This window comes from Podarcis pityusensis, assembly GCF_964106645.2.
Source record: "Podarcis pityusensis genome assembly, chromosome: 2".
NCBI classification, from domain to species: domain Eukaryota; kingdom Metazoa; phylum Chordata; class Lepidosauria; order Squamata; family Lacertidae; genus Podarcis; species Podarcis pityusensis.
In genome coordinates, this window is record NC_138029.1 from 110550365 (window position 1) to 110574702 (window position 24338).

General features: G+C 48.9%; 2 protein-coding genes across 4 annotated transcripts in view; both read left to right on the forward strand.

Moving 5' to 3' along the window:
* The window catches only part of LOC308469920 (uncharacterized protein), a 102441-nt gene that overhangs the window by 60616 nt on the left and 17487 nt on the right, over nucleotides 1–24338 (forward strand). Inside the window, exon 1 of one of the 3 annotated variants that reach the window (XM_080993027.1) lies at nucleotides 8462–9658. The exons of 1 other annotated variant lie outside the window; for it this stretch is intronic. Coding sequence is in view for 1 of the 2 variants with exons in the window: in XM_080993025.1 (XP_080849151.1) it covers nucleotides 13013–13190 (178 nt within the window). In the remaining variant the exon portion in view is untranslated. Of the gene's footprint in view, nucleotides 1–8461; nucleotides 9659–12858; nucleotides 13191–24338 lie in introns of those variants that run through there. One more of the 3 variants, XM_080993025.1, reaches the window with a different exon arrangement.
* On the forward strand, nucleotides 1672–24163 carry LOC308471799 (uncharacterized protein; the record flags this gene model as incomplete). The annotated part of the gene is made up of 3 exons (XM_080996087.1): nucleotides 1672–3070; nucleotides 21233–22316; nucleotides 24108–24163. The coding sequence occupies exons 2-3, from the start codon at nucleotides 21371–21373 to the stop codon at nucleotides 24161–24163; spliced, it is 1002 nt and encodes a 333-aa protein (XP_080852213.1). The 5' UTR covers nucleotides 1672–3070; nucleotides 21233–21370.

Below are 24338 nucleotides of genomic sequence, written 5' to 3' on the forward strand. Positions count from 1 at the left end.
GTAATTTGGCTGAATGCTGATTGGGATGTCAGAGTAGAAGTAATTGTCTACCACTAAATTAGACTTAAGTTTAAACTATATGCTAATCAAATCTAAGATTATGAACAAAATGATAATTTGTTTGGAAATAATTCTATAACGATGCAAGTGTGCGCGGGAGGTGTGGGGGAGTCCAAAGTAATGATGAAAAGATGTCAAAAAATCAATGCTATTTGTTTAAATATGTTTATGTATTGAAAAATTTGAATAAATATATATTAAAAAAAAAAAAAAATCCACACGTTAAACAGTGCTTTCCTAACAATGTGATTTTTAAAGGCCTTGTGCGCTTTAACTTTATCATACCATAAGTATGCATGCCAACCAAATGCATTATTAAAACCTTCTAAATCCAAAATGTCTGTGTTCTCGAGGAGCATCCATTCTTTAATCCAGCAGAACGCTGCTGATTCATAGTACAATTTTAAGTCTGGCAGGGCAAATCCCCCTCTTTCCTTCGCATCCGTTAATATCTTAAATTTTATTCTGGGCTTTTTGCCCTGCCAGACAAATTTCGAAATGTCCTTCTGCCACCTCTTGAAACATTCCATCTTGTCCAAAATTTGCAGTGTTTGAAACAGAAATAACATTCTAGGCAATACATTCATCTTTATAGCTGCAATTCGGCCCAACATTGAAAGCTTCAAATTTGACCATACTTCCAAATCCTTCTTAATTTCCAACCAACATTTCTCATAATTGTCTTTGAATAAATTCAAATTCTTAGATGTCATATGAACCCCCAAATATTTGACCTTCTTAACCACCTTCAAACCTGTTTCATTCTGAAACTTCTCCCTTTCCATGACTGATAAGTTTTTTTTCCAAAACCTTAGTTTTTTGTTTGTTCAGTTTAAACCCGGCCACTTGACCAAATTCTTGAATTAACTCTAAAACCCTTTTCGTACTGGTGTCTGGCTCTTGTAAGGTTAATACTAGGTCATCTGCAAATGCCCTTAGCTTGTATTGTTTAGCTCCGACCTGGACCCCTTTAACCAGCTGGTCACTTCTAATCATATTTAGCAACACCTCCAGGACTGATATAAAAAGTAGTGGGGAAATTGGGCATCCCTGTCGTGTCCCTTTTTCTATTTTAAAATCTTCAGTTATCACATTATTCACAATCAACTTAGCTTTTTGTTCTGAATATATTGCACCCATACCATTCTCAAAACCTTGGCCTACCCCCATTCCATGAAGATTCTTTTTCATAAAACTCCAAGAAATGTTATCAAAGGCTTTCTCCGCGTCCACAAATATCAAAACTGCTTTAGTGTTTATATTCACCTCTAGTAGTTCCAAAATATCTATTATATTCCTAACATTGTCTGAGAGGTGCCTTTTTGGGAGAAAGCCCGCTTGGTCCGTATGAATCTCCTCCATCAACACTCTTTAAATATGATGTAATTCTGGGGGTGTAGTCAAGGGGATTAGCAATTAATAAAAGCTGGGGTCTCCCATTGTTCGGGGCTTCCATCTTGCTTCACCTCGTGGGCGGTGGGAGTCCTGTCGCGACAGTCTTTTTCCTTCAATAAAGACCAAGCCTACTGGCTGCTGTTTTGCTCTGAATTGCTCTGGTTGGAATCTTTACTTTGTCCAAGGGAGCCCTCGGATTTTCCGGTAACAGCTCCCAGTAGGTTTCCGAGCACGATTCAAAGTGTTGGTGCTGACCTTTAAAGCCCTAAACGGCCTCGGTCCTGTATACCTGAAGGAGTGACTCCACCCCCATCGTTCAGCCCGGACACTGAGATCCAGCGCCGAGGGCCTTCTGGCGGTTCCCTCATTGCGAGAAGTGAGGCTACAGGGAACCAGACAGAGGGCCTTCTCGGTAGTGGCGCCCGCCCTGTGGAACACCCTCCCATCAGATGTCAAAGAGATAAATAATTACCTGACATTCAGAAGACATCTTAAGGCAGCCCTGTTCAGGGAAGTTTTTAATATGTAACGCTGTACCGTTTTTTAACACTGATTGGGAGCCGCCCAGAGTGGCTGGGGAAGCTCAGCCAGATGGGCGGGGTATAAATAATAAATTATTATTATTATTATTATTATTATTATTATTATTGTTGTTGTTGTTCTCCAGGCAATTTGGATGACTTCCAGCAAAATATAAAAATATAATAAGACATCAGACATTTAAAACGTCCTGATTCTGCTCCTTTGACAGAAGCCGACAAATTTAGGACAGATGCTCTATATCAACTCAATGACAAGGAACCAGGCAGCGGGCCTTCTTGGTAGTGGTACCCACTCTGGAATGCTCTCCCGTCAGATGTCCAGGAAATAAGCATCTATCTGACTTTTATAAGACATCTGAAGGCAGCCCTGTATGGAGAAGCTTTTAATGTTTGATGTTTCATTGGTTTTTTAAAAATATTCTGTTGGGAGCTGCCCTAGTGGCTGGGGAAACCCAGCCAGATGAGCAGGTATAAATAATGTTATAATATTATTATTCTTATGCTTAATTGAATAGCAGTTCCCGGAAGCCGCTGGAGGGGAGAGATGCTCTTGAGCTCCAATCCTCCTTGCAGGCTTGGCCACCATGAGAAGACAGTGCTGAGATTCCTGCATTGCAGGGGGTTGGACTAGATGACTCTCAGGGTCCCCTTCCATCTCTACGATTCTATGATTCTAACAGGGTGCGGGACTAGATGGGCGTGATCAAACTACAGGGCTCTTCATGAGTTCTGTCTGTGCATCCAGACGAATGTGTTGCTGTTTGTGTGTGTGTGTTGACAGAGAGAGAGAGAGAGAGAGAGAGAACGAACCTTCAGGAAGAGGCCCCTGTCTCTTCTTTGCAAAGAGGCTGAATCAGCTGCAATACCCCCACACTTGAACCACTGCTTCCCTGCCTGCTCTCTCTCCACCCCCAACCCCAGTTCCATGGTTGCATTGCATTGCACACACACCCCAAAGCTTGCTGCACCCCAAGGCGCTTTGCACTCAGCGGATTCCTTGCAGGACAAGGGCAGTGCACGACGGCAGAGGGGGCGGGTCAGCTGTTCCACTTAAGCCGGGCCCCCTTTCCCAGGTCAGTATGGAGCAGCCCCACTCTCTCTCTCTCTCTCTTTCTCTGGCAGCTTGCACTCTCTGGCTTTAACCCTTAAGGCAACGAGCATCTGTTCCCTATATTCGAAGCCCAGGTTCCCTCCCTTCCCTCCGCATTGGCTGGGTACTGCAATTATCCCGCCCCCGGAAATATCCTGCCTCCCAGGCGGGGGCTCCCATTCCCGCCCTCGCTGCCCAGGGTCGCTGCCGCCATCTACAGGATTTCGGGTGAGTGCAAAGCCAGCGGCGTGGAAGGAGGGAAGGGGCTTGGCAAGGGGTGGGGGTCAAGGATGAGAAGCCCCGGGACGGGGAGAGGCGGCCTGCACAAGTCCGGTGGGGAGAAGAAGAGAAGGGAGGAAAGGGAGCTGTTTCTCTTAATGGGGCCTTGAAGGTGGCGGGGGGGGGGGGAGTGTTCCGTTGTGGAAAGAGAGAAGCTTCTTCCTTCCCGGATCTGGTGCAAAGGGAGTTGCAGGGAAGGAGGCGGGAAAGGGGAGAGGGCTGGGTATTGCAGACCAGCCTTGCCATAGTAATAATAATAATAATAATAATAATAATAATAATAATATAAATAAATAAATAAATAAATAAATGCTATTTATACCCCGCCCCCAGTTTCTGGGTTTCCCCAGCCACTCTGGGCGGCTTCCAACAAAATAAGAAAAACCAAAAACACCAGAAACATCCAAGTCTTCCGTTGGATTGCTGGATGGCAGAGGGAGAAAGAGGAAAAGATGGGGAGGAAAACAAAGCCAGGGGGGTCCTGGCAGGAAGAAGGAAGGGGTGAGGCCTTCTCCAAAGCAGCTCTTTGTTCCTTGAACTCCTTGCATAAAGTAGTGGGGGCAGGTTTGATGAGGCCCTAAGCTACTGGAGGTCATGGGGCCCTTTATATGTCCAGCTGTCCTTTGTCAACAACTATTTGTCGCTGTTTTTTGTGTTGAATATAGGCCGTATGGTAATTTATGGACCTAATAGGTATCTAAAACTATTTGCACATAACAAAATCCGTATTTTCTCAAAGTAATTTTTGAACTGAAATACAATTGAGAAGTATATGAATAGTGAAATACAATTAAGTATATTAATAGTGAAATAATTATTAAGCTCTAACTTAAAATGATTTTGTTATTCATAACAAACTTAATGCAAACACATTGGCATTTGGCAATAACAAAAGTTCCTTTAGAAACACAGTTTACAAAAAATCATGATCTAGTCCTAGAAACTTGCTATAACTTGAAATTATAATAGGTGTAAATATACAGTGCAGACAACTACTAATAATAAATACCTTTATTAATATGAATTTAATTGTTATAGCCTGTACAATGTAATTGTAGTTAATGCAATGCATTTTTTTATATCAGTCTCAATATTACCATAATAGTCCACATTCTTCATTGGGACAGCAGACCTTTGTACCCTGTTAGTGAGTGTAAAAGACAGTATTTCTAGTAATATGTCGCATTACAAATAATAGCAATACTATACACACCTGTACATAAAAATTATTTTACAGGACTAATTGTATTACTGCATCTACCCAATACCCATTCAACATTATAATTTTATCATGATTCGTTGTGTACTGTGTATACAAACAGTACAGAAACATGATCTAAATTACAATACTTTCTTGCCTTTGCCAAAGCAAAGTCGCTGATGATATCATCAAATGATAAACTGCTTAGCTTGTCACTTTCTGTGTACATGAGGCTGAAGTAATTTATCTTGAGACATTGTTGTTCCAAATTCATTTTTTATCCTCTTCAGTCAAGAAACGGATCTTTACAAATGGCAATTTGCAATCATCATTCAGAGGAACATTCTCAGAATTGCTTCTACATTAGGGAATGCTGATTGGACACTGTTGTTGTTCTTTAGTCACTTAGTCGTGTCTGACTCTTTGTGACCCCATGGACCAGAGCACGCCAGGCACTCCTGTTTTCCACTGCCTCCTGCAGTCTGGTCAAACTCATGTTAGTAGCTTTGAGAGCACTGTCCAACCATCTCGTCCTCTGCATATAAGTTAAATAAGCAAGGAGACAATATACAGCCTTGTCGTACTCCTTTCCCAATTTTGAGCCAATAAGTTGTTCCATATCCAGTTCTAACTGTTGCTTCTTCTCCGACATAGAGATTTCTCAGGAGACAGATGAGGTGGTCAGGCACTCCCATTTCTTTAAGAACTTGCCATAGTTTGCTGTGGTCCACACAGTTAAAGGCTTTTGCGTAGTCAATGAAGCAGAAGTACCGTATTTTTCGCTCTATAACACACACCTGACCATAACATGCACATCGTTTTTAGAGGAGGAAAACAAGGAAAAAAATTCTGAATGAAACAGTGGATGTATCATTTTTGTGCTTCATGCTGTGGCCACAGACATGTGATCTGATGGTGAATTTGGGGTAGCTCAATGCAAAGATCCTGAGGATCCATGTGGATCCATGCTTTTTAACCACATTTTTGCACCATTGCAGCCCCAGGCAACAGTGGGTGTGTGATTTTTGGGGGGCAGGCTGCTATGTGATCTGATGGTGAATTTGGGGTGGCCCAATGCAAAGATCCTGAGGATCCATGTGGATCCATGCTTTTTAACCACGTTTTTGCACCATTGCAGCCCCAGGCAACAGTGGGTGTGTGATTTTAGGGGGGCAGGCTGCTATGTGATCTGATGGTGAATTTGGGGTGGCCCAATGCAAAGATCCTGTGGATCCATGCTTTGTAACTACATTTTAAGTGGGGAGTGAAGGAAAAACACAGAAGGGACAAGAGAGCGGTGTGCAGAGAAGCAGCTGGCTAAGAAAGCAGGAGAGGGATTTTACGGGAGGGAGGAAAGAAAGGCAAAAGTTTCCACAAACCGAAGCCAGCTTTCTCTCTCCTCCTGCATGTTTTCTGGCTGCCTGCGAGGAGCACGGAGAGGAATTAGAAGGAAAGACCTCTGCATTCCCCTCTGCTTGCCTGGAGGGGAGGGGATTTGCCTGCTCTTTGTTCCGTTTGAGCAAACACAGCAACGAAACAGAGGAGGGTGGGCAGTAAGACCCTGAGGCAGAATGCAGGAAAGCAACCACTTCCTCTTTTCAGGTTTCCCTCTCCGACACAACACACGATTGATTTTTGCTGATTTTTGTTCCTGCGCTCGGCTCCAGGGACCCCCCACATTCGCTCCATAACACGCACAGACATTTCCCCTTCCTTTTTAGGAGAAAAAATCTGCGTGTAATAGAGAGAAAAATACGGTATATGTTTTTCTGGAACTCTCTAGCTTTCTCCCTAATCCTAATCCCTAATCCAGCGCATGTTTGCAATTTGGTCTCTTGTTCCTCTGCCCCTCCAAAATCCAGCTTGTACTTCTGGGAGTTCTCTGGGAGTTCTCGGTCTGCATACTGCTTAAGCCTGCCTTGTATAATTTTAAGCATAACCTTGCTAGCGTGTGAAATGAGCGCAATTTTGCAGTAGTTGGAGCATTCTTTGGCGCTGCCCTTCTTTGGCATTGCGTTCTAGAGTGTAGCACCTTAACAATATCATCTTTTAAGATTTTAAATAGTTCCGCTGGGATGTCATCACTTCCACTGGCCTTGTTATTAGCAGTGCTTTCTAAGGCCCATTTGACTTCACTCTCCAGGATGTCTGGCTCAAGGTCAGCAACCACACTACCTGGAGTGTACGAGCCATCCATATCTTTCTGGTATAATTCCTCTGTGTATTCTTGCCACCTCTTCTTGATGTCTTCTGCTTCTGTTAGGTCCTTACCACTTTTGTCCTTTATTATGGTAATTTTTGCACAAAATGTTCCTTTCATATCTCCAATTTTCTTGAGCAGATCTCCATTCCCATCCATTATAGTTCACTGATGCCCAGAATGTCAATATTTATTCTTGCCATCTCATTTTTGACCACATCCAGCTTACCATGGTTCATGGATCTTATATTCCAGGTTCATATATTTTTCTTTGCAACACTGGACTTCCCTTTCACTTCCAGGCACACCCGCAAGTGAGCGATGTTTCGGCTTTGGCCCAGCTGCTTCATCAGCTCTGAATCTACTTGTACTTGTCCTCTGCTCTTCCTCAGCAGCATATTGGATGCCTTCCGACCTGAGGGGTTCATCTTCCAGTGTCATAACTTTTATACGACCATGGAGTTTTCTCGGCAGGGATACTGGCATGGCTTGCTGGTTCCTGCTCCAGCTGGATCACGTTTAGTCAAAACTCTCCACTTTGACCTGTCTGTCTTGGGTGGCCCTGCACGGCATAGCTCATAGCGTGTCTGAGTTATTCAAGCCCCTTTGCCATGACAAGGCAGTGATCCATGAAGGACACGGTCATTAAATATTACTTGGTACAGATCCTGATGTGTCAGATTTTGACTTTTTAATGTATTGATGAAAATGGTTGAGTTCTCCAACAAGGTTCATGTCCACATCTTCAGGATATGTTTGGCTTAAAGCATCAACTTCTTCATGAATTTCTTCTTTTTCAGTATCTAATTTTGTTAAGAATGAAATAATAATAATAATAATAATAATAATAATAATATTTATACCCCAACCATCCGGCTGGATTTCCCCAGCCACTCTGGGCGGCTTCCAACAAAAAATTAAAAATACATAAAATTGTCAATCATTAAAAATTCCCTAAACAGGGCTGCCTTCAGTTGTCTTCTAAATGTCAGATAGTTGTTTATTTCCTTGACATCTGATGCAGGGTGTTCCACAGGGCGGGGGTGCCACCAGTGAGAAGGCCTGGTTCCTTGTAACCTTGCTTCTCGCCAGAAGGCCCTCAGCGCTGGACCTCAGTTTCTGGGCTGAACGATGGGGTTGGAGACGCTCCTTCAGGTATACTAGACAGAGGCCGTTTAGGGCTTTTAAGGTCAGCACCAACATTTTGAATTGTGCTCAGAAACATACTGGGAGCCAATGTGGGTCTTTCAAGACCAGTGTTCTGTGATCTCGGTGGCTGCTCCCAGTCACCAGTCTTTTTTGCAGCATCATTGTATACTGATGCCCTTTGTGCCAGATTTGATTCTAATCCATCCGTCGCAGGTATAAATGCTTTGATTCTCAACTTGTTTCTTGGCTCAAGGTTCTCTAAAGCTTCATCTTCATCCTCACCTATATGCCTCCTTATAGATCAGCAGTTCTCAACCTGTGGGTCCTCAGATGCTGTTGGACTACAACTCCCATCATCCCTGAGCTCTGGCCTTGCTAGGTAGGGGTGATGGCAGTTGTAGTTCACCAACATCTGGGGACCCACAGGTTGAGAAAGGCTGTTCTAGATCCTCTTCTGCTTTTCTTGTAATCAACATCAGGCAATTTGTCCTTTGCCTGTTCTTTGAAATGATCAAAAAGATCCAAGTTCCTCCATTTTATTCGAAATGTTTGTGGCTTGATTACTTGTTTCACCCTTCTCTGTGGTATCAATATGCAGCCAATGCAATGCAGAAATTGTTCCATTGTAACTGCCAAGTTCTGCACTTGTGGCCCTTGAATAAATTTCCCATCTAGTCTTTGACAAAAACTCTGGAACTTTTTTTTTTTTTTAAAAATTTTTTATTCAGATTTTATAACAAATTTAAGCATAATCAAAACACCAAATTACCGTATTTTTTCGTGTATAAGACTAGTTTGTTTGTTTTTTACCAAAAAAACAAAGTTTTAAAATTGGGGCCCGTCTTATGCACAGGTAGTGCTGAGGGGTGTTTTCTTAATTTGGAGTCCCTCCAAATAGGGGGTGTCTTATACATGGGGGCGTCTTATAGACGGAAAAATACGGTACATTTTACATTCCAATTAATCTCCCCACCCCCCATGACTTCCCCCAACTTCCCTTTTTGGGTTATAGCATATTCATTTCTTCTATTTATAATTTAATACACCTTATATATTGAAAATTAAAATTATACCTTATAACCCTCCCTTCTCCTTCCTAGCGCCATCTTCCCCAGCAAAGCGGGCGCTTTAGGCACAGCCTCCAGCACGAACCTGGGCCCTGGGCAGGGTTCTGCTTGTTCCCTCGCTCACCCAGGGAGGTATCTGGGCAGCCTGGCCTGCTAAGCCTTGCCCTCCCCCCTCCTGTCATTGGGCAGCAGCCAAGGTGGCCCCACCATGTGGGGTGTTGGCTGGGCGCGGGGGGGTGGCAGAAGGTGGTGTTTGGAAGCTCCCGGACTGGCCATTAGTCTCCTGCCTGCGCGCCTGGCGGGTGTGGCGGCTTTGGGTGGGCTGCGCGCCTTCGCCAGTATTTGCAGGCCAGCAGCTGCGGATGAGTTGTGCCTCTGTGTGCAACAAAGAGGAGAAGAGAAGTTCTCCTTTAGAAGGCAGAACAGGCAAGAGCTGTCAGTATCACCTCATAACTCTCGTGTGGGGTGAAAGTATGTTAAATGGGAGATAAAGACGGGGCTTGCAAAGTGTGCTCTTGGGAGGGTGGGAAGCGCAGCTGCTTTGTGTAGATGCAGAGGAGGCGGCTGCTTCCGAATTAAGCCTCCTAATTAAGCGGGGTCCCTCCCTGCCTCCCAGGCGGGGGCTCCCATTCCCGCCCCTGCTGCCCAGGGTCGCTGCTGCTGCCAGGATTTCAGGTGAGTGCAAACCAGTGGTGGAGGAGGAGGGAAGGGGCTTTGCAAGGGGGTGGAGGTCCAGGATGGGAAGCCCCAGGACGGGAAGAGGTGGCCTGCACAAGTTCCAGATTTGGGAAAAGGAAGGAGGAAAGGGAGTTCTTTTTTTAATGGGGGCTTTGAAGGTGGAGTATGGGGGTTACACTGTGGAAAGAGAGAAGCTTCCTCCTGCACGGATCTGGTGTGAAGGGAGTTGCAGGGAAGGAGTTGCAGGGAAAGGGGAGAGGGTTGGGTATTGCTGGCCAGGCTCATAATAATAATAATAATAATAATAATAATAATAATAAAATACCCTGCCCATTGTCTGGGTTTCCCCAGCCCCTCTGGGCGACTTCCAACAAAATAAAAAACACCCAAAACAACCAAATATTGAAGTCTTTTGTAGAAATGGCCTTCGATTTTAAAGAAATGTCCTCTTTAAGAAATCATGTCATGTAAATATGTATGTTGTCCTCGAGGTCGAAGCACACACAGAACACCTAGTATGAGTAAGCAGTGCTCCAAAGTGCTTCTCTTGTGAACTTGCCATCTAAGTTGTTTACTAATGGCAAAGGCTCCTGTTTCCCAAAAAGACAGGAGGGGGAGGTCTCTCCCCCACTTTTAAGCCACCCCACTCCCACCGCATGGAAGGCAGAGGTCTCGTTCTTTCACAATCCCAGTAAACCTTGTGTGTATCTGAAGTGAACCAGGTGCTGCGGCTCCTTCCCCTCTCACTGGGCTGCTGCAAGAAAAGGCAGCGGAGGAGGAGGAAACAGATGGGTTTGAAGGCTCTTTCTGCCCCTCTCTCCTGAGCAGAGGGTGTTTGCAGGGCAGGAGGACAGAGGAGGCAGCAGTGGGTGGATCCACCGCCTTTCCCAGGGGGTCCAGATGCAAGCAGGGGGCTTCCTTCTTCTCCATGTATTCAGAGCAGTCCAACCATGTATTCAGAGCAGTCCTTTGCAAATTACTGTCTTTCTCGGTGTATAAGACGAGGTTTTTTTACCCAGTTTATAAAGTTAAAAAACATGGGTCGTCTTATACATGGAATATAGCAATTAAATATATTGCTATATATTGCCGGTGGCGGATAACTCATTCCGAATCTGACCGGACACAGGTTAGAGCTCAACGTCGAGCCTACCAAGTGGCGATAGCGACAGCGAAGAAGAATTTCTTCACCGCCTCTATTGCATCTGCAGAAAACAGCAGCAGACTTTTTCAGGTGGTTCACAATTTAGCGGAACCACCTGCAACATCGGGGCCCAGTACGGGCCACATGTTCTCCTGCAATGATTTTGCAAAGTTTTTTGCAGATAAAATCGCTCAGATTCGGGAAGAAGTAGACTCCACCGTGGGAGCAGGGCCGGGGCGGGAGAGTGCTAGAGTTCTGTCTAGTCAAGTTGAGTGGGATCAATTCCAATCTGTTACCTCCGAGGATGTGGACAGGCTGCTTGGACGAGTGAAACCAACCACCTGTCTCCTGGATCCTTGCCCATCCTGGCTTATAAAAGCTAGCCGGGAAGGACTGGGCGATGGGCTTCGTGGGGTGGTGAATGCTTCCCTCCGTGAGGGAGCCTTCCCAGACCCGCTGAAAGAGGCGGTTATTAAACCGCTTCTTAAAAAACCATCTTTAGATGCGGCCACGATGGCCAATTATCGCCCAGTCTCAAATCTTCCATTCCTGGGCAAGGTGATTGAGCGAGGGGTTGCCGAACAACTCCAGGCACGCCTGGAAGAAGCGGACCATTTGGATCCCTTCCAGTCGGGATTCAGGCCTCATCATGGGACTGAAACTGCCTTGGTCGCACTGGTTGATGATCTCCGGCGGGCTAGGGACAAAGGTGAGAGCTGTTTCCTAGTTCTGCTGGATCTCTCAGCGGCGTTTGATACCATCGACCATAGCATCCTTCTGGACCGTCTTGAGGGGCTGGGAGCTGGGGGCATTGTCATACAGTGGTTCTGCTCCTTCCTCCTGTGCCGTGTTCAGAAAGTGGTGGTGGGGGATGAGTGTTCAGACCCCTGGGCTCTCACTTGTAGGGTGCCTCAGGGTTCTGTCCTCTCCCCCATGCTTTTCAACATTTACATGCAGCCGCTGGGAGAGATCATCAGGAGGTTTGGGCTGGGTGTTCATCAGTATGCCGATGATACCCAGCTCTACCTCTCTTTTAAATCAGAACCAGTGAAGGTGGTGAAGGTCCTGCGTGAGTGTCTGGAGGCGGTTGGAGGATGGATGGCGGCTAACAGATTGAGGTTGAATCCTGACAAGACAGAAGTACTGTTTTGGGGGGACAGGAGGCGGGCCGGTGTGGAGGATTCCCTGGTCCTGAATGGGGTAACTGTGCCCCTGAAGGACCAGGTGCGCAGCCTGGGAGTCATTTTGGACTCACAGCTGTCCATGGAGGCACAGGTCAAATCTGTGTCCAGGGCAGCTGTTTACCAGCTCCATCTGGTACGTAGGCTGAGACCCTATCTGTCTGCGGACTGTCTCGCCAGAGTGGTGCATGCTCTGGTTATCTCCCGCTTGGACTACTGCAATGCACTCTACGTGGGGCTACCTTTGAAGGTGACTCGGAAACTACAATTAATCCAGAATGCGGCAGCTAGACTGGTGACTGGGGGCGGCCGCCGAGACCATATAACACCTGTCTTGAAAGACCTACATTGGCTCCCAGTACGTTTCCGAGCACAATTCAAAGTGTTGGTGCTGACCTTTAAAGCCCTAAACGGCCTCGGTCCAGTATACCTGAAGGAGCGTCTCCACCCCCATCATTCTGCCCGGACGCTGAGGTCCAGCGCCGAGGGCCTTCTGGCGGTTCCCTCATTGCAAGAAGCAAAGCTACAGGGAACCAGGCAGAGGGCCTTCTCGGTAGTGGCGCCCGCCCTGTGGAACGCCCTTCCAGCAGATGTCAAAGCGATAAACAACTACCTGACATTCAGAAGACATCTTAAGGCAGCCCTGTTCAGGGAAGTTTTTAACATGTGATTTTACTGTATTTTTGGTTTTTATGGAAGCCGCCCAGAGTGGCTGGGGAGGCCCAGCCAGATGGGCGGGGTGTAAATAATAAATTATTATTATTATTATTATTATTATTATTATTATTATTAAATATATAAATAAATGCAGTACTTGCTCTGGCAGTCGCAGCTCCTTGCAGTGGCGAGCCTTGGGGCCTCCATAGTCTGCTTGCCTCCCCCCACTCTGCCCGCCCTACAGCTGGGAGGGAGGCTGTAGGCTGTTCGTTTTTGCCGTGCAGTGTCTTTGTGCTGCTCAGCAAACTGCAAACTAATGGGGAAGTCTGCCTGCAAAACAGCTGCTGATCAAAGATATTTCTCCCCTCTATGCCTTTCCTGCGCTTTTCCCATGAAACATCTTGGAGACTACAAATTTCTGCACTGCTCCTCTTGCGTAACGTTGCACCGCTCGCCTGCTATTCCGTAGCCTCCTCTACCCATGCAGACTCTGTAAATGAAGGGGGAAGGGGAGGAGGCCACCTGCAACGCGGAGCCGCCGATCAAGGTATTCCCCCCCCTTTCTGCCTTTCCTGCGCCTTTCCCAGGCAGAAACCACCTATCAGCTCCCCAATCGCCACCGGCAGCCGCCAATCACGCTCCCGCTTGCTGTGACAAGGGCAGCTGTCTATTGGCTGCCGCAGCAGCAAGAAGGAGGGCTAATGGCAGCGATCAGGCAGCTGCAACGCGAGTGGTTATGAGCTGCGTTCTGGTGGGTTAGTGATTTTCAGCATCCCCCCCAAATAATCCTCCCCAGAAGCTCAATCCTCCTATTTTCAAAATTTTGAGGCCCCCAAAATAGGGGTTGTCTTATAAACAGAAAAATACGGTAAGTCTCATGTTCCATGGGATCTAGTCTTATCTCCTGAGTTCACACCAATAAAACTCCAAAACAGAGAGGAGTCCACCATTGTTTATTGCAAAGCAATAGGTTACAGTTGGATCGTTCCACAAAACTGCAACCCTGCCCAGTGGTTCAGGCAGTGGTATTTATATAATTTCAAACAAAGCATTTCGATTTCGAGCAATCATTTACATCAGAGATGTCCAAGCGCTGGACCACAATTGACAGGTAGACCTCTGTGTTGTTTTGGGTCGATTATGAGACCTTTGAAGGCCCCCCCCCTTTCCGCAAGAACCTCTGCACATGCTCCTGTTTCTGTTTTTGCTCAGCAGTTCCTTGTTTTAATGTTTATTGTTGCTGTCAGAGCTGCTTCCAGATCCTAGCTCACAGAGGATCACGCTAGCCAGCGATCATTAAATAAAAGTCTTTATTGAGTTACAGTTTCCATTCTCAAGCTGCTGCGTGCAACTCTACGTCTCATGGTTAGATCGGCGAAGCCCCATCTGAGTCTCCGCCCCTTGTACACCAACTTAATATCCTAGCCTTGCTCCACCTTTTCCGCCTGACTGTTCTTCTCTGGGTCCCTCTGCCCCCCGGGGTCTCTTCCTTCCTGGATTCCTCTGACGCTGACGCTGACCCCCCTGACTCTTCTCCCTCCTTTCGGCGGGCTTTAGGACCTGGCTCCCTTTCCGGGCTGCCTACTGCGCCACCTTCCTGTGCATTTGAACTTGGCACGCGCGCCCAACCTTCCACCTTCCGTCTGACCGTTTCTTCGCTCCCCGATGGAGGTGTGGCCACTCCTGACTCGTGCCCTCCCCCCTGTTGTGAGCTGCCAGCGCTTGATCCCTGGCGCCCTTCCTCTTCCCTGCTCTCTGGCGGTGACGCTGGTCCTGATTTCCAACTGCTCCCCTCTGAGTCCCCTCTGGCTCTATCTTCCTGGGGTGTCCCCCTAGGCTCCCCCCTTGCCCTGGCCACTGGTGCTCCTTTCTGTGAATCTTCTGATTCACTGGAAAGACTCGGAGATCTCGGGTCGTCGTCATCACTCATCTTTTCTTCTGCCTCCTCTCCCTCGCTCTCTGTTTCCTCCCTTGCCCTTGCCTCTGCTCCTGAACCCCTGACATCCATCCCCCCCTCGAAGCCCCCTCTTCCCCCCTCCCCTCCTTCCGGTGCGGGATCTGGGTGCTGCCGTGTCAGGGGGACGAATGTCGGATACAGTTCGCTTCCCGTGGCGGGCCGCCATCCGAAGTCTTCCGGTTCTTCCTCCCTGCTCTCGTTGACGACGGTCACCTCCGCTTCCATCTCTGTGCCGCCGTGCTCGAAACCCGGGTCGTCCCCGAAAACGTCCATGTCCGTCTCTCCCTCGTTGCCTTCTGGAGACGTTGCTCGTCCTGGACCCTCCAGCCACCTTCTGCGGAACTGCTCCTCTGGTCGATCATCCCACCAATACGAGGGTTCTGAAGCAGATCCCGAGGGTGACCCCTCTGGGGAACGGGCGTCTCGTGTCGGTTCCTCGTCCGAGTCGAACCCCCGGAACGTGCTGGCTGAAAGCGTGGGCGTGAAAAGCCAGTCGTCGAAAAAGTCTGCTGGCATTGGCCTATGTGGGAAGAGGGCATGAAACTCTTCTTTGAGCAGAGGTTCGTCTAAAGCGTAGCCCGGCACCCAGCTGTTGGCACTGGCCGGGGTGCCCTCCTTGGCGAGAAGGTATTCTACCCCCTCTTCCCCCCATCTGGAGTCCAAAATCTCCGTGACTTCGTTGATGCGCTCCTCCTGTGCCACTCCCCCTTGCCCGGTTCTCTCTCGGAGCGGACCCGGTGCCGTTCCTGGTTCCTGAAACCTGTGAGGTGCCTTGTAGGGAGTGAGCACCGATCTGTGGAACACTGGATGCATTCTGGAACCCTCCGGAAGAGCCAGCCTGAAAGCCACCGGGTTGACCTGTTCGTCGACTTGGTAGGGCCCCAGTTGTTTATGCCCTAGTTTCTTCTTCGCCAACGACCTGGCCGGCACTGCGTGTGCTGCTAACCAGACCCAGTCTCCCACATGGATCTCTTCGCCAACCCTTCTGTGTTTGTCCGCTTGTACCTTGTATGCGTGTTTAGCCAGCTCCAGGTGCCGCCGCAGCTGATCGTGGACCTCCTGCAACTCCGACGCGAACGCATCTGCTGTCTGCGGCTCCCCCTCCCCCATTCTTTCCAGTCCCGGGAAGGTTCTAGGGTGCCTCCCGTTGTTGGCGAAGAACGGCGTGACCCCCGTGGACACGTGCTTCGTGTTGTTGTAGGCGAACTCGGCGAGAGGCAGGTAATCCACCCACGTCGCAGGCTGTTGATTCGCATAACATCTCAGGTACTGCTGCATGATGGCATTGACCCGCTCCGCTTGCCCGTTGGTCTGCGGGTGTCTAGCCGACGCCAGGTTGATCTTGACGTTCAGGAAGCCCATCAGCCTCTGCCAGAAGTTTGAGATGAACTGTCGCCCTCGGTCGGACAGAATAGACCGCGGCAGACCGTGAACCTTGAACACGTGGTCTATGAACAGTTTGGCGGTTTGTTCCGCCGTGGCCACCTTCGCACACGGAATGAAATGTGCCATCTTGGAGAACAAATCCACCACCACCAGCACAGCCGTCTTGCCCCTCGAGCTGGGCAGATCCGTGACAAAGTCCAGGGCCACTCTCTCCCATGGCTCGAACGGAGTTTGCAGCGGTTCCAGCAGTCCGGCCGGCGGTCTGTGCACTGGTTTGGACCTCTGGCAGGTGTCACACCTCGCCACGTAGTCCGCGACTTCCCCTCTCATTCCGGGCCACCAGAAGTCTCTGGCTACTAATTCCACTGTCTTCTCCTTGCCAAAGTGCCCGGCAGTGGGCGCGTCATGCAGCTGCTGCAGTACCTTGGCGCGAAGTTCGTCTCCCGGCACGTAGATGGCCCCTTTACGGATGAGCAAACCATCTCGCAGCTGGAACTCGTCGGTCGCTGCCGTGCCCCTGTGCACCTCTGCCATCTTTGCTTGCGCGAAGGAGTCATCCTGCAACGCTCGTCGCACCGCATCCAGGTCAACTGTTGCCGCTGCGCACGCCCACACTGTCGGTGCGAAGATGTGCATGGCGGCCGCTGGCGTTGCCTCCTCCAGATACTGTGGCTTACGGGAGAGAGCATCCGCCATGATGTTGGTGTCCCCCGGGACATACTCTATTCGGAAGTCGAAATTCGCAAAGAACTCAGCCCAACGTATCTGCCTCTGGTTCAGGAACTGTGCCGTGCGCCAGTGCTCTAGATTCTTGTGGTCCGTGCAGACCTGCACCGTGTGCTTGGCGCCGATCAGGAAGTGCCTCCACGCTTTGAACGCTGCATGAATGGCCAGCAACTCCCTGTCCCAGATGGTGTAGTTCTGTTCGGACTTGCTGAGCTTCCTTGAGTAAAACGCTCCCGGCCTCCAAACCCCCTGCGGGTCTTTCTGCAGCAGGACTGCTCCCACGGCTCTGTCCGAAGCATCTGTCTCCACCCTCATCGGCCTGCTGGGGTTGACATGAAGCAGCTGCTCTTCCGACGCGAAGAGACGCTTGAGTGCCTGAAAGGACTGCTCCGCCTGCTCTGTCCAGATGAACTTCTTTTTCTTGGAGCTGAGCGTGTCCGTGATGGCCGCTGTCTGCATCGCAAAGCCTTTGATAAACTTGCGATAGAAGTTCGCGAAGCCGACAAACCGTTGGACCTCCTTCCGGTTGCGTGGGCTTTTCCAATCCAACACTGCTCGGACCTTGGCGCTGTCCATGGCGAGCCCTTTATCAGACAACTTGTAGCCCAGGAAATCCACCTCGGTCACGTCGAATTGGCACTTCTCCAGCTTGGCGTAAAGCCTATGTTGCTGTAGCCTGCTCAGCACTTCCTTGACGTGTCTGTCATGCTCCTGCTGCGATTCCGAAAAGATCAGGATGTCATCCAAGAAACAGACGCACGTCTTGTAGAGGAGCCCCGCCAACACGTGATGCATGAAAGCTTGAAAAACGTGGGAGCCATTTTGCAATCCAAAAGGCATAACTCTATATTCGTAGGTGCCCAGGGGCGTGAACATGGCTGTCTTCCACTCATCTCCCTCCCGCATGCGAATGAGGTTGTATGCCCCTCGCAGGTCCAACTTGGTGAACACTCTGCCCTTCCGTACCTTTGCGAGGAGGTCGTCGATTCGGGGCATGGGGAAGTCCGATGGCTTGGTCACACTGTTCAAGATGCGAAAGTCCACTACAAGTCTTTTTTGGGGCGTGTCCCGCTTCTTAACAAAGAATACCGGACTGCCCCCCGCTGCCTTGGACTCTCGGATGAAACCGCGCTCCAAATTATGATCTATGAACTCTTTGAGTTCCTGCAGTTCGTCCTCAGACATGGAATACAGCTTCCCTTTGGGTAGCGCCGCCCCCGGCAGCAGGTCAATTTTGCAGTCATATGGTCTGTGGGGGGGTAGCCTGTCTGCCTCTTTCTCGCAGAAAACCTCCAAAAATTCTGCGTACTTGTGGGGGACCGCTTGCAGCGTGCCTAGCTGCAGCTGTGACTCCTCTTCCCCTCCTTCCTGCCTGGGCACGATGCAGTGTTCAGCGCAAAAGGAAGAGCCGAAGGTCAGCTGCCGCTGGTACCAAGCCAGCGTCGGGCTGTGCTTGTCCAGCCAACTCATGCCCAATACAATGGGCGTGTCCGATAGTTGAGTGACATTGAAGCTGATGATTTCCCTGTGATTCCCAAGTCGCATCACCATTGGTGGCGTCTGCTTCACCACTTGCCCCCCTAGCAGCTCCCTGCCATCCACCGTGACAACCTGCAGGGGCAGCGTGGCAGGCAGCAACTGTATAGCGTGCCGGTCGACAAAGTCCTGCCCTATAAAGTCCGCATTGCTTCCGGAGTCAATGGTGATTGGCACGTCCATGGTGATTCCATTGGGCAGCTGGAGCGACGCGGTGAGCTTCACTACCGGTTTGGGCGGGAGGGGGTCCATGGGCTGTAAAATCTCTGGGGACTGCTTCACTGACACGTCTGGTTGGGCCCCAGTGCCTCTTCTTCCAACCAGACTCTTTCGTTTCCCTGCTGTGGTTGTCCTTGCTGCGTTGCTGCAGTTACCATTGCTGAGGCTGCAGTGTGCTTGTGGAGCCTCTGGGGACACTCTTTCGCCATATGCTGTGGATCATCGCAGATGTAACACTTCCTGTTCCCTCTAGGAGGCTTCGCTTTCACTGCTGCCGGTGCTAGGGCTCTGGCTGCTGACTGAGCCCTTGCACCTCCAACCTCCATAGGTTCCGCTCCTCCTCCTGGCGGAGGCGTGGATTGCGCACGCGCTGCTTCTCTGGGAAGGAAGGAGGAGCCCCTGGCTGGTTCGCGCCCTCCACGCCCTTCGTCCCTGCTCCACGGACGTCCTTCCAGCCGCACCCCCACCGCCAGCGCCCTCTGAACGATCTCCTGCGTGGTCCGGGGTCTCTCCCCCCTCGCAATTTCATCTTTAACCGAGCCGTGCAATCCCTCCCAAAACAGGTCTCTTACAGGAGCCGAATCTCTGTCCCATTCCAGGGCACTGACCAAAGCGAAAAAGCGGGCATGGTACTGCCTTACGCTGGCCCTCCCTTGCTTCAGTCCATGTATCTCCTGCCGAGCAAGATCCACGTCAATGCTTGATAAAAAGCACCCATCCATCGCTTTAATAAAGGCATCCGCATTTTGGAGCGCCGGATCATTATCTCTCCACAAATTGCGCAGCCATGCTTTAGCATCTCCATGCAAATGGGACATGATGAATCCCACCTTCTCTTGCTCATCTCTAAAGTCTTTGTTCAGCAGTTGCAGTGCACACATTACATCTGCTCTAAAGTTGGGGTACTGTTGCAAATTCCCATCGAAGTGAGAGACCAGACCGCCTGTTCGTCTCCCCAACCCAATCCCCTCCGGTTTGGGTGTCAGTTGCCCTTGCTTCGTAAGCACTTCCAACCTGACCTGGAGATCCCTGTAGGCGGCAGCTGCGTCCTCCTCTCTCTTCCTGGATGCAAGAGCCTCGGCATTCAGTCGTGTCACTGCTTCTCTGAGTTCCACTATCTGCTGTTCGGCCGTCATGTTGTCTGCCGTTCGTGAGCTCGCTAGTAGGCACCCTCTTTCTCTCCTCTCCGCGAGGACGTAGATGCCCACAATCTAGAGATGGGGCTTACTGTCAGAGCTGCTTCCAGATCCTAGCTCACAGAGGATCACGCTAGCCAGCGATCATTAAATAAAAGTCTTTATTGAGTTACAGTTTCCATTCTCAAGCTGCTGCGTGCAACTCTACGTCTCATGGTTAGATCGGCGAAGCCCCATCTGAGTCTCCGCCCCTTGTACACCAACTTAATATCCTAGCCTTGCTCCACCTTTTCCGCCTGACTGTTCTTCTCTGGGTCCCTCTGCCCCCCGGGGTCTCTTCCTTCCTGGATTCCTCTGACGCTGACGCTGACCCCCCTGACTCTTCTCCCTCCTTTCGGCGGGCTTTAGGACCTGGCTCCCTTTCCGGGCTGCCTACTGCGCCACCTTCCTGTGCATTTGAACTTGGCACGCGCGCCCAACCTTCCACCTTCCGTCTGACCGTTTCTTCGCTCCCCGATGGAGGTGTGGCCACTCCTGACTCGTGCCCTCCCCCCTGTTGTGAGCTGCCAGCGCTTGATCCCTGGCGCCCTTCCTCTTCCCTGCTCTCTGGCGGTGACGCTGGTCCTGATTTCCAACTGCTCCCCTCTGAGTCCCCTCTGGCTCTATCTTCCTGGGGTGTCCCCCTAGGCTCCCCCCTTGCCCTGGCCACTGGTGCTCCTTTCTGTGAATCTTCTGATTCACTGGAAAGACTCGGAGATCTCGGGTCGTCGTCATCACTCATCTTTTCTTCTGCCTCCTCTCCCTCGCTCTCTGTTTCCTCCCTTGCCCTTGCCTCTGCTCCTGAACCCCTGACAGTTGCCAAAAGAATCTAAATTTTTCTTGCGTCCCCCACCTCCTTAAAAAAGTCCCTTTAGAGTTTCACGTTCCTCATATTCATCATTACCTCATTTTATTTATAATACACATGTGCGATAAGCACTGGCAATTTCTGCTGATTTAGTTTTGATTCCCACAGCATTCTGTTACGTTGTGTTCATGTGCATGTTGGGAACCTGTGTTACATGGAGCCATTTGCACCATGTGGCGACTCATGTTCCAGCTTTCAGCTGTATCTTTGTGATTCTCATATTAGCTGTATTTCTGCCCCAATTGGGGGGCGGCAACTTGCAAAATAACCAGTTATAAAGCACAGACTACCATAACTTCTGTTTTAGAAGCACACTCAAGGATTTACAGAGATACACATTATCACATTTATTGTGGCCCTTTGGGCAACTGCCACAAGGCCATTCCTGCCCATACCATGCCAGCCTTAGGAAGGGAGAAGGGACAGGCAGGCGGAAGGAATTGCCAAAGGTGTTTGAAAATGGATGGAGGCTCTTGGGAAGTGGGTGCACAATAGCGGCTTGAACAGAGGCAGCAGAATCCCTACAAGGGCTCCGAGACTCCCTTGACTTCTTCCTTCCTCCCAGGAAGCTACAACTTGCCTTGGCTTCTGCGCTCCTCAAGAAGTTGAACATGTAAACCTAGCCAGGACAGGATGGACAGAGGAAGATGGTTCATTTATTGTCTTTCCTAAAAGTCTAACAGGATTTTCTTTCTCTCCCCCCCCACCCCACTCCCAAACAGGTGAGGAAGACGATGGTCAGAATTCTACGGAACCATCTGTGAATTCATTGGGAAGAACAAAGAAACAGTTTAAATGCAAGGGATGTGGAATGTGCTTTAGACCAACAAACTCACACAGGAGAGAATCCATGTAAATACATGAAGTGTGAAAAGAACTTCAGTGAAAGTGGAGAACTTAGAATACATCAACAAAATCACAATGGGGAGAAACCGTTTAAATGCATTGAATGTGGAAAGAGCTTGAGTTCTAGTGGAGCCCTTAGAAGACATCAACGAACTCACAAAGGGGAGAAACCATTTGAATGTATTGAATGTGGAAAGAACTTCAGTTGTAGTGGAGACCTTAGAACACATCAACGAACTCACACGGGGGAGAAACCATTTAAATGCATTGAATGTGGAAAGAGCTTCAGTCGTAGTGGACACCTTAGAACACATCAACGAACTCACACAGGGGAGAAACCATTTGAATGCATTGAATGTGGAAAGAGCTTCAGTCGTAGTAGAGACCTTAGAATACATCAACGAACTCACACAGGGGTGAAACCGTTTGAATGCATTGAATGTGGAAAGAGCTTCAGTGAATGTCGAAACCTTAGAATACATCAACGAACTCACACAGGGGAGAAACCATTTGAATGCATTGAATGTGGAAAGAGCTTGGGTTCTAGTGGAGCCCTTAGAACACATCAACGAACTCACACAGGGGAGAAACCCTTTAAATGTATTGAATGTGGAATGAGCTTCAGTCATAGTGGAGACCTTAGAATACATCAACGAACTCACACAGGGGAGAAACCATTTGAATGCATTGAATGTGGAAAGAGTTTGGGTTCTAGTGGAGCCCTTAGAACACATCAACGAACTCACACAGGGGAGAAACCATTTGAATGCATTGAATGTGGAAAGAGCTTCAGTCGTAGTGGAGACCTTAGAAGACATCAACGAACTCACACAGGGGAGAAACCATTTGAATGCATTGAATGTGGAAAGAGTTTGGGTTCTAGTGGAGCCCTTAGAACACATCAACAAACTCACACGGGGGAGACACCACTTAATTGCATTGAATGTGGAAAGAGTTTCAGTCATACTGGAGCCCTTAGAACACATCAACGAACTCACACGGGGTATAAACCATTTAAATGCATTGAATGTGGAAAGAGCTTTAGTGAAAGTGGAACACTTAGAAGACATCAACGAACTCACACGGGAGAGAAACCATTTAAATGCATTGAATGTGGAAAGAGCTTTAGTGAAAGTGGAAACCTTAGAATACATCAACGAACTCACACAGGAGAGAAACCATTTGAATGTGTTGAATGTGGAAAGGGCTTCAGTGAAAGTCGAAACCTTAGAATACATCAACGAACTCACACAGGAGAGAAACCATTTGAATGTGTTGAATGTGGAAAGGGCTTTAGTGAGAGTAGAACACTTAGAATACATCAACGAAGTCACACGGGGGAGAATCCTTTTAAATGTACTGAATGTGGAAAGAGCTTGGGTTCTAGTGGAGCCCTTAGAACACATCAACGAACTCATACAGGGGAGAAACCATTTGAATGTATTGAATGTGGAAAGGGCTTCAGTCAAAATGGAGCCCTTAGAATACATGAACGAACTCACACAGGGGAGAAACCATTTAATTGCATTGAATGTGGAAAGAACTTCAGTGAAAGTGGAACACTTAGAAGACATCAACGAACTCACACGGGGGAGAAACCATTTACATGTATTGAATGTGGAAAGAACTTCAGTCAAAGTGTAACACTTAGAAAACATCGACAAACTCATACAGGGCAGAAACCATTTAAAAGTGTGGAAAGAGCTTCAGACTCTGTGGAGACCTTAATATTCACGAGCGAATTCACACAGGTGAAAAGCCATAAATGTATGCCGTGTTCCACTCAAGGTGCACTCTTTACTTCACATCAAGAAACTTATAAAGGCGGAAATCAATTTTAAATGCATGGAACTCGTGTGATGTTCTGGTGTTTGTATTTAAATTTGTACACACAGACATATATATGTATTAATGTAATGAAGGTCACATATACTATATGTACAAAAGACATGGCAAGGTGTTGCTAGATAAATAGGGGGAGAGTGTGAATCTGGAATGCTCAAGGTGTGTGATGAATATGTTGAGTTTTTACCTCCGCCCTTCACTGCCAAAATGATTGGCTCCCCTTGTCTTGTGGATCAGCATCTGTCAGGCTTCAGGGAACTGGCTTCCTTCCCCCCTTGGCCGTAGATAAGCAGAACAAAGGAAAAGGAGTCTTCTTGACTGTTAGAAACTTTAATGATTCCAGCGAGAGAACAAAGAACCCATCTTCACACAAATGGCGGTGCTCCCAATGAAGAAGTCCACCCCCTCACATCCCTAGTCACCCATGTCACTTCTGCATCTTGTAACCTGGGCTTGCACCCTCTGTGCTTTCTGTCCTGCCACTTTTGCAGCTCTCTCTGACCTTGGGGAAAGCAGAGGGATGCTTTACAGAGACAGTGAATCAGTTACCTCTCTCTCCCCTAGTGTTTTTTCTTCAAGCTGTTCCCCATCCAGTATTTCCCGGCTTCTGCCTTCTGAACTATGTTCCTCTGCAAACCACTGTTCCAAATCTATACAGTCCTGCTCCTAGGAAGATTAAGGGGGATTGAGAGGCTCCCACCATTGTGCCTCAGTGCAGCTCTCCTCAGCACAATACCTGGAGACTGCGGTAAGGTTTTGGTTTAGGGGAGAAAGCGTGGGCCTGGGTCTAGGCCAGGGGTGGGGGGGAATAAGGGTAGAGAATTACAAGGGATGCTTCTTTTTCTGCGCAAGGCTGGTTCTTGTTTCTCCTGAGTACACGCCTGTAATCAGCGTGTGTGCTTTTAGCAGGAGAGCGCTCCTTTGTCTCAGAGCGTAAGATGCTTCAGGAGGCATTAGAGTGAAGCGCCTGTATCGCACATGTGCCATGAGAGCAATGGTGGGGGGAATGTAAATACCTGTCGGGGTGCTTAAAAGGAGGCTGTTGTTTCATGAGAGGGGGCGGGGGGAGGAGAGCCTTAGCAACGCCAAACAGAAAGAGCCAAGCGTGCTTATAGGATACATGTGGTTGCTACTCTG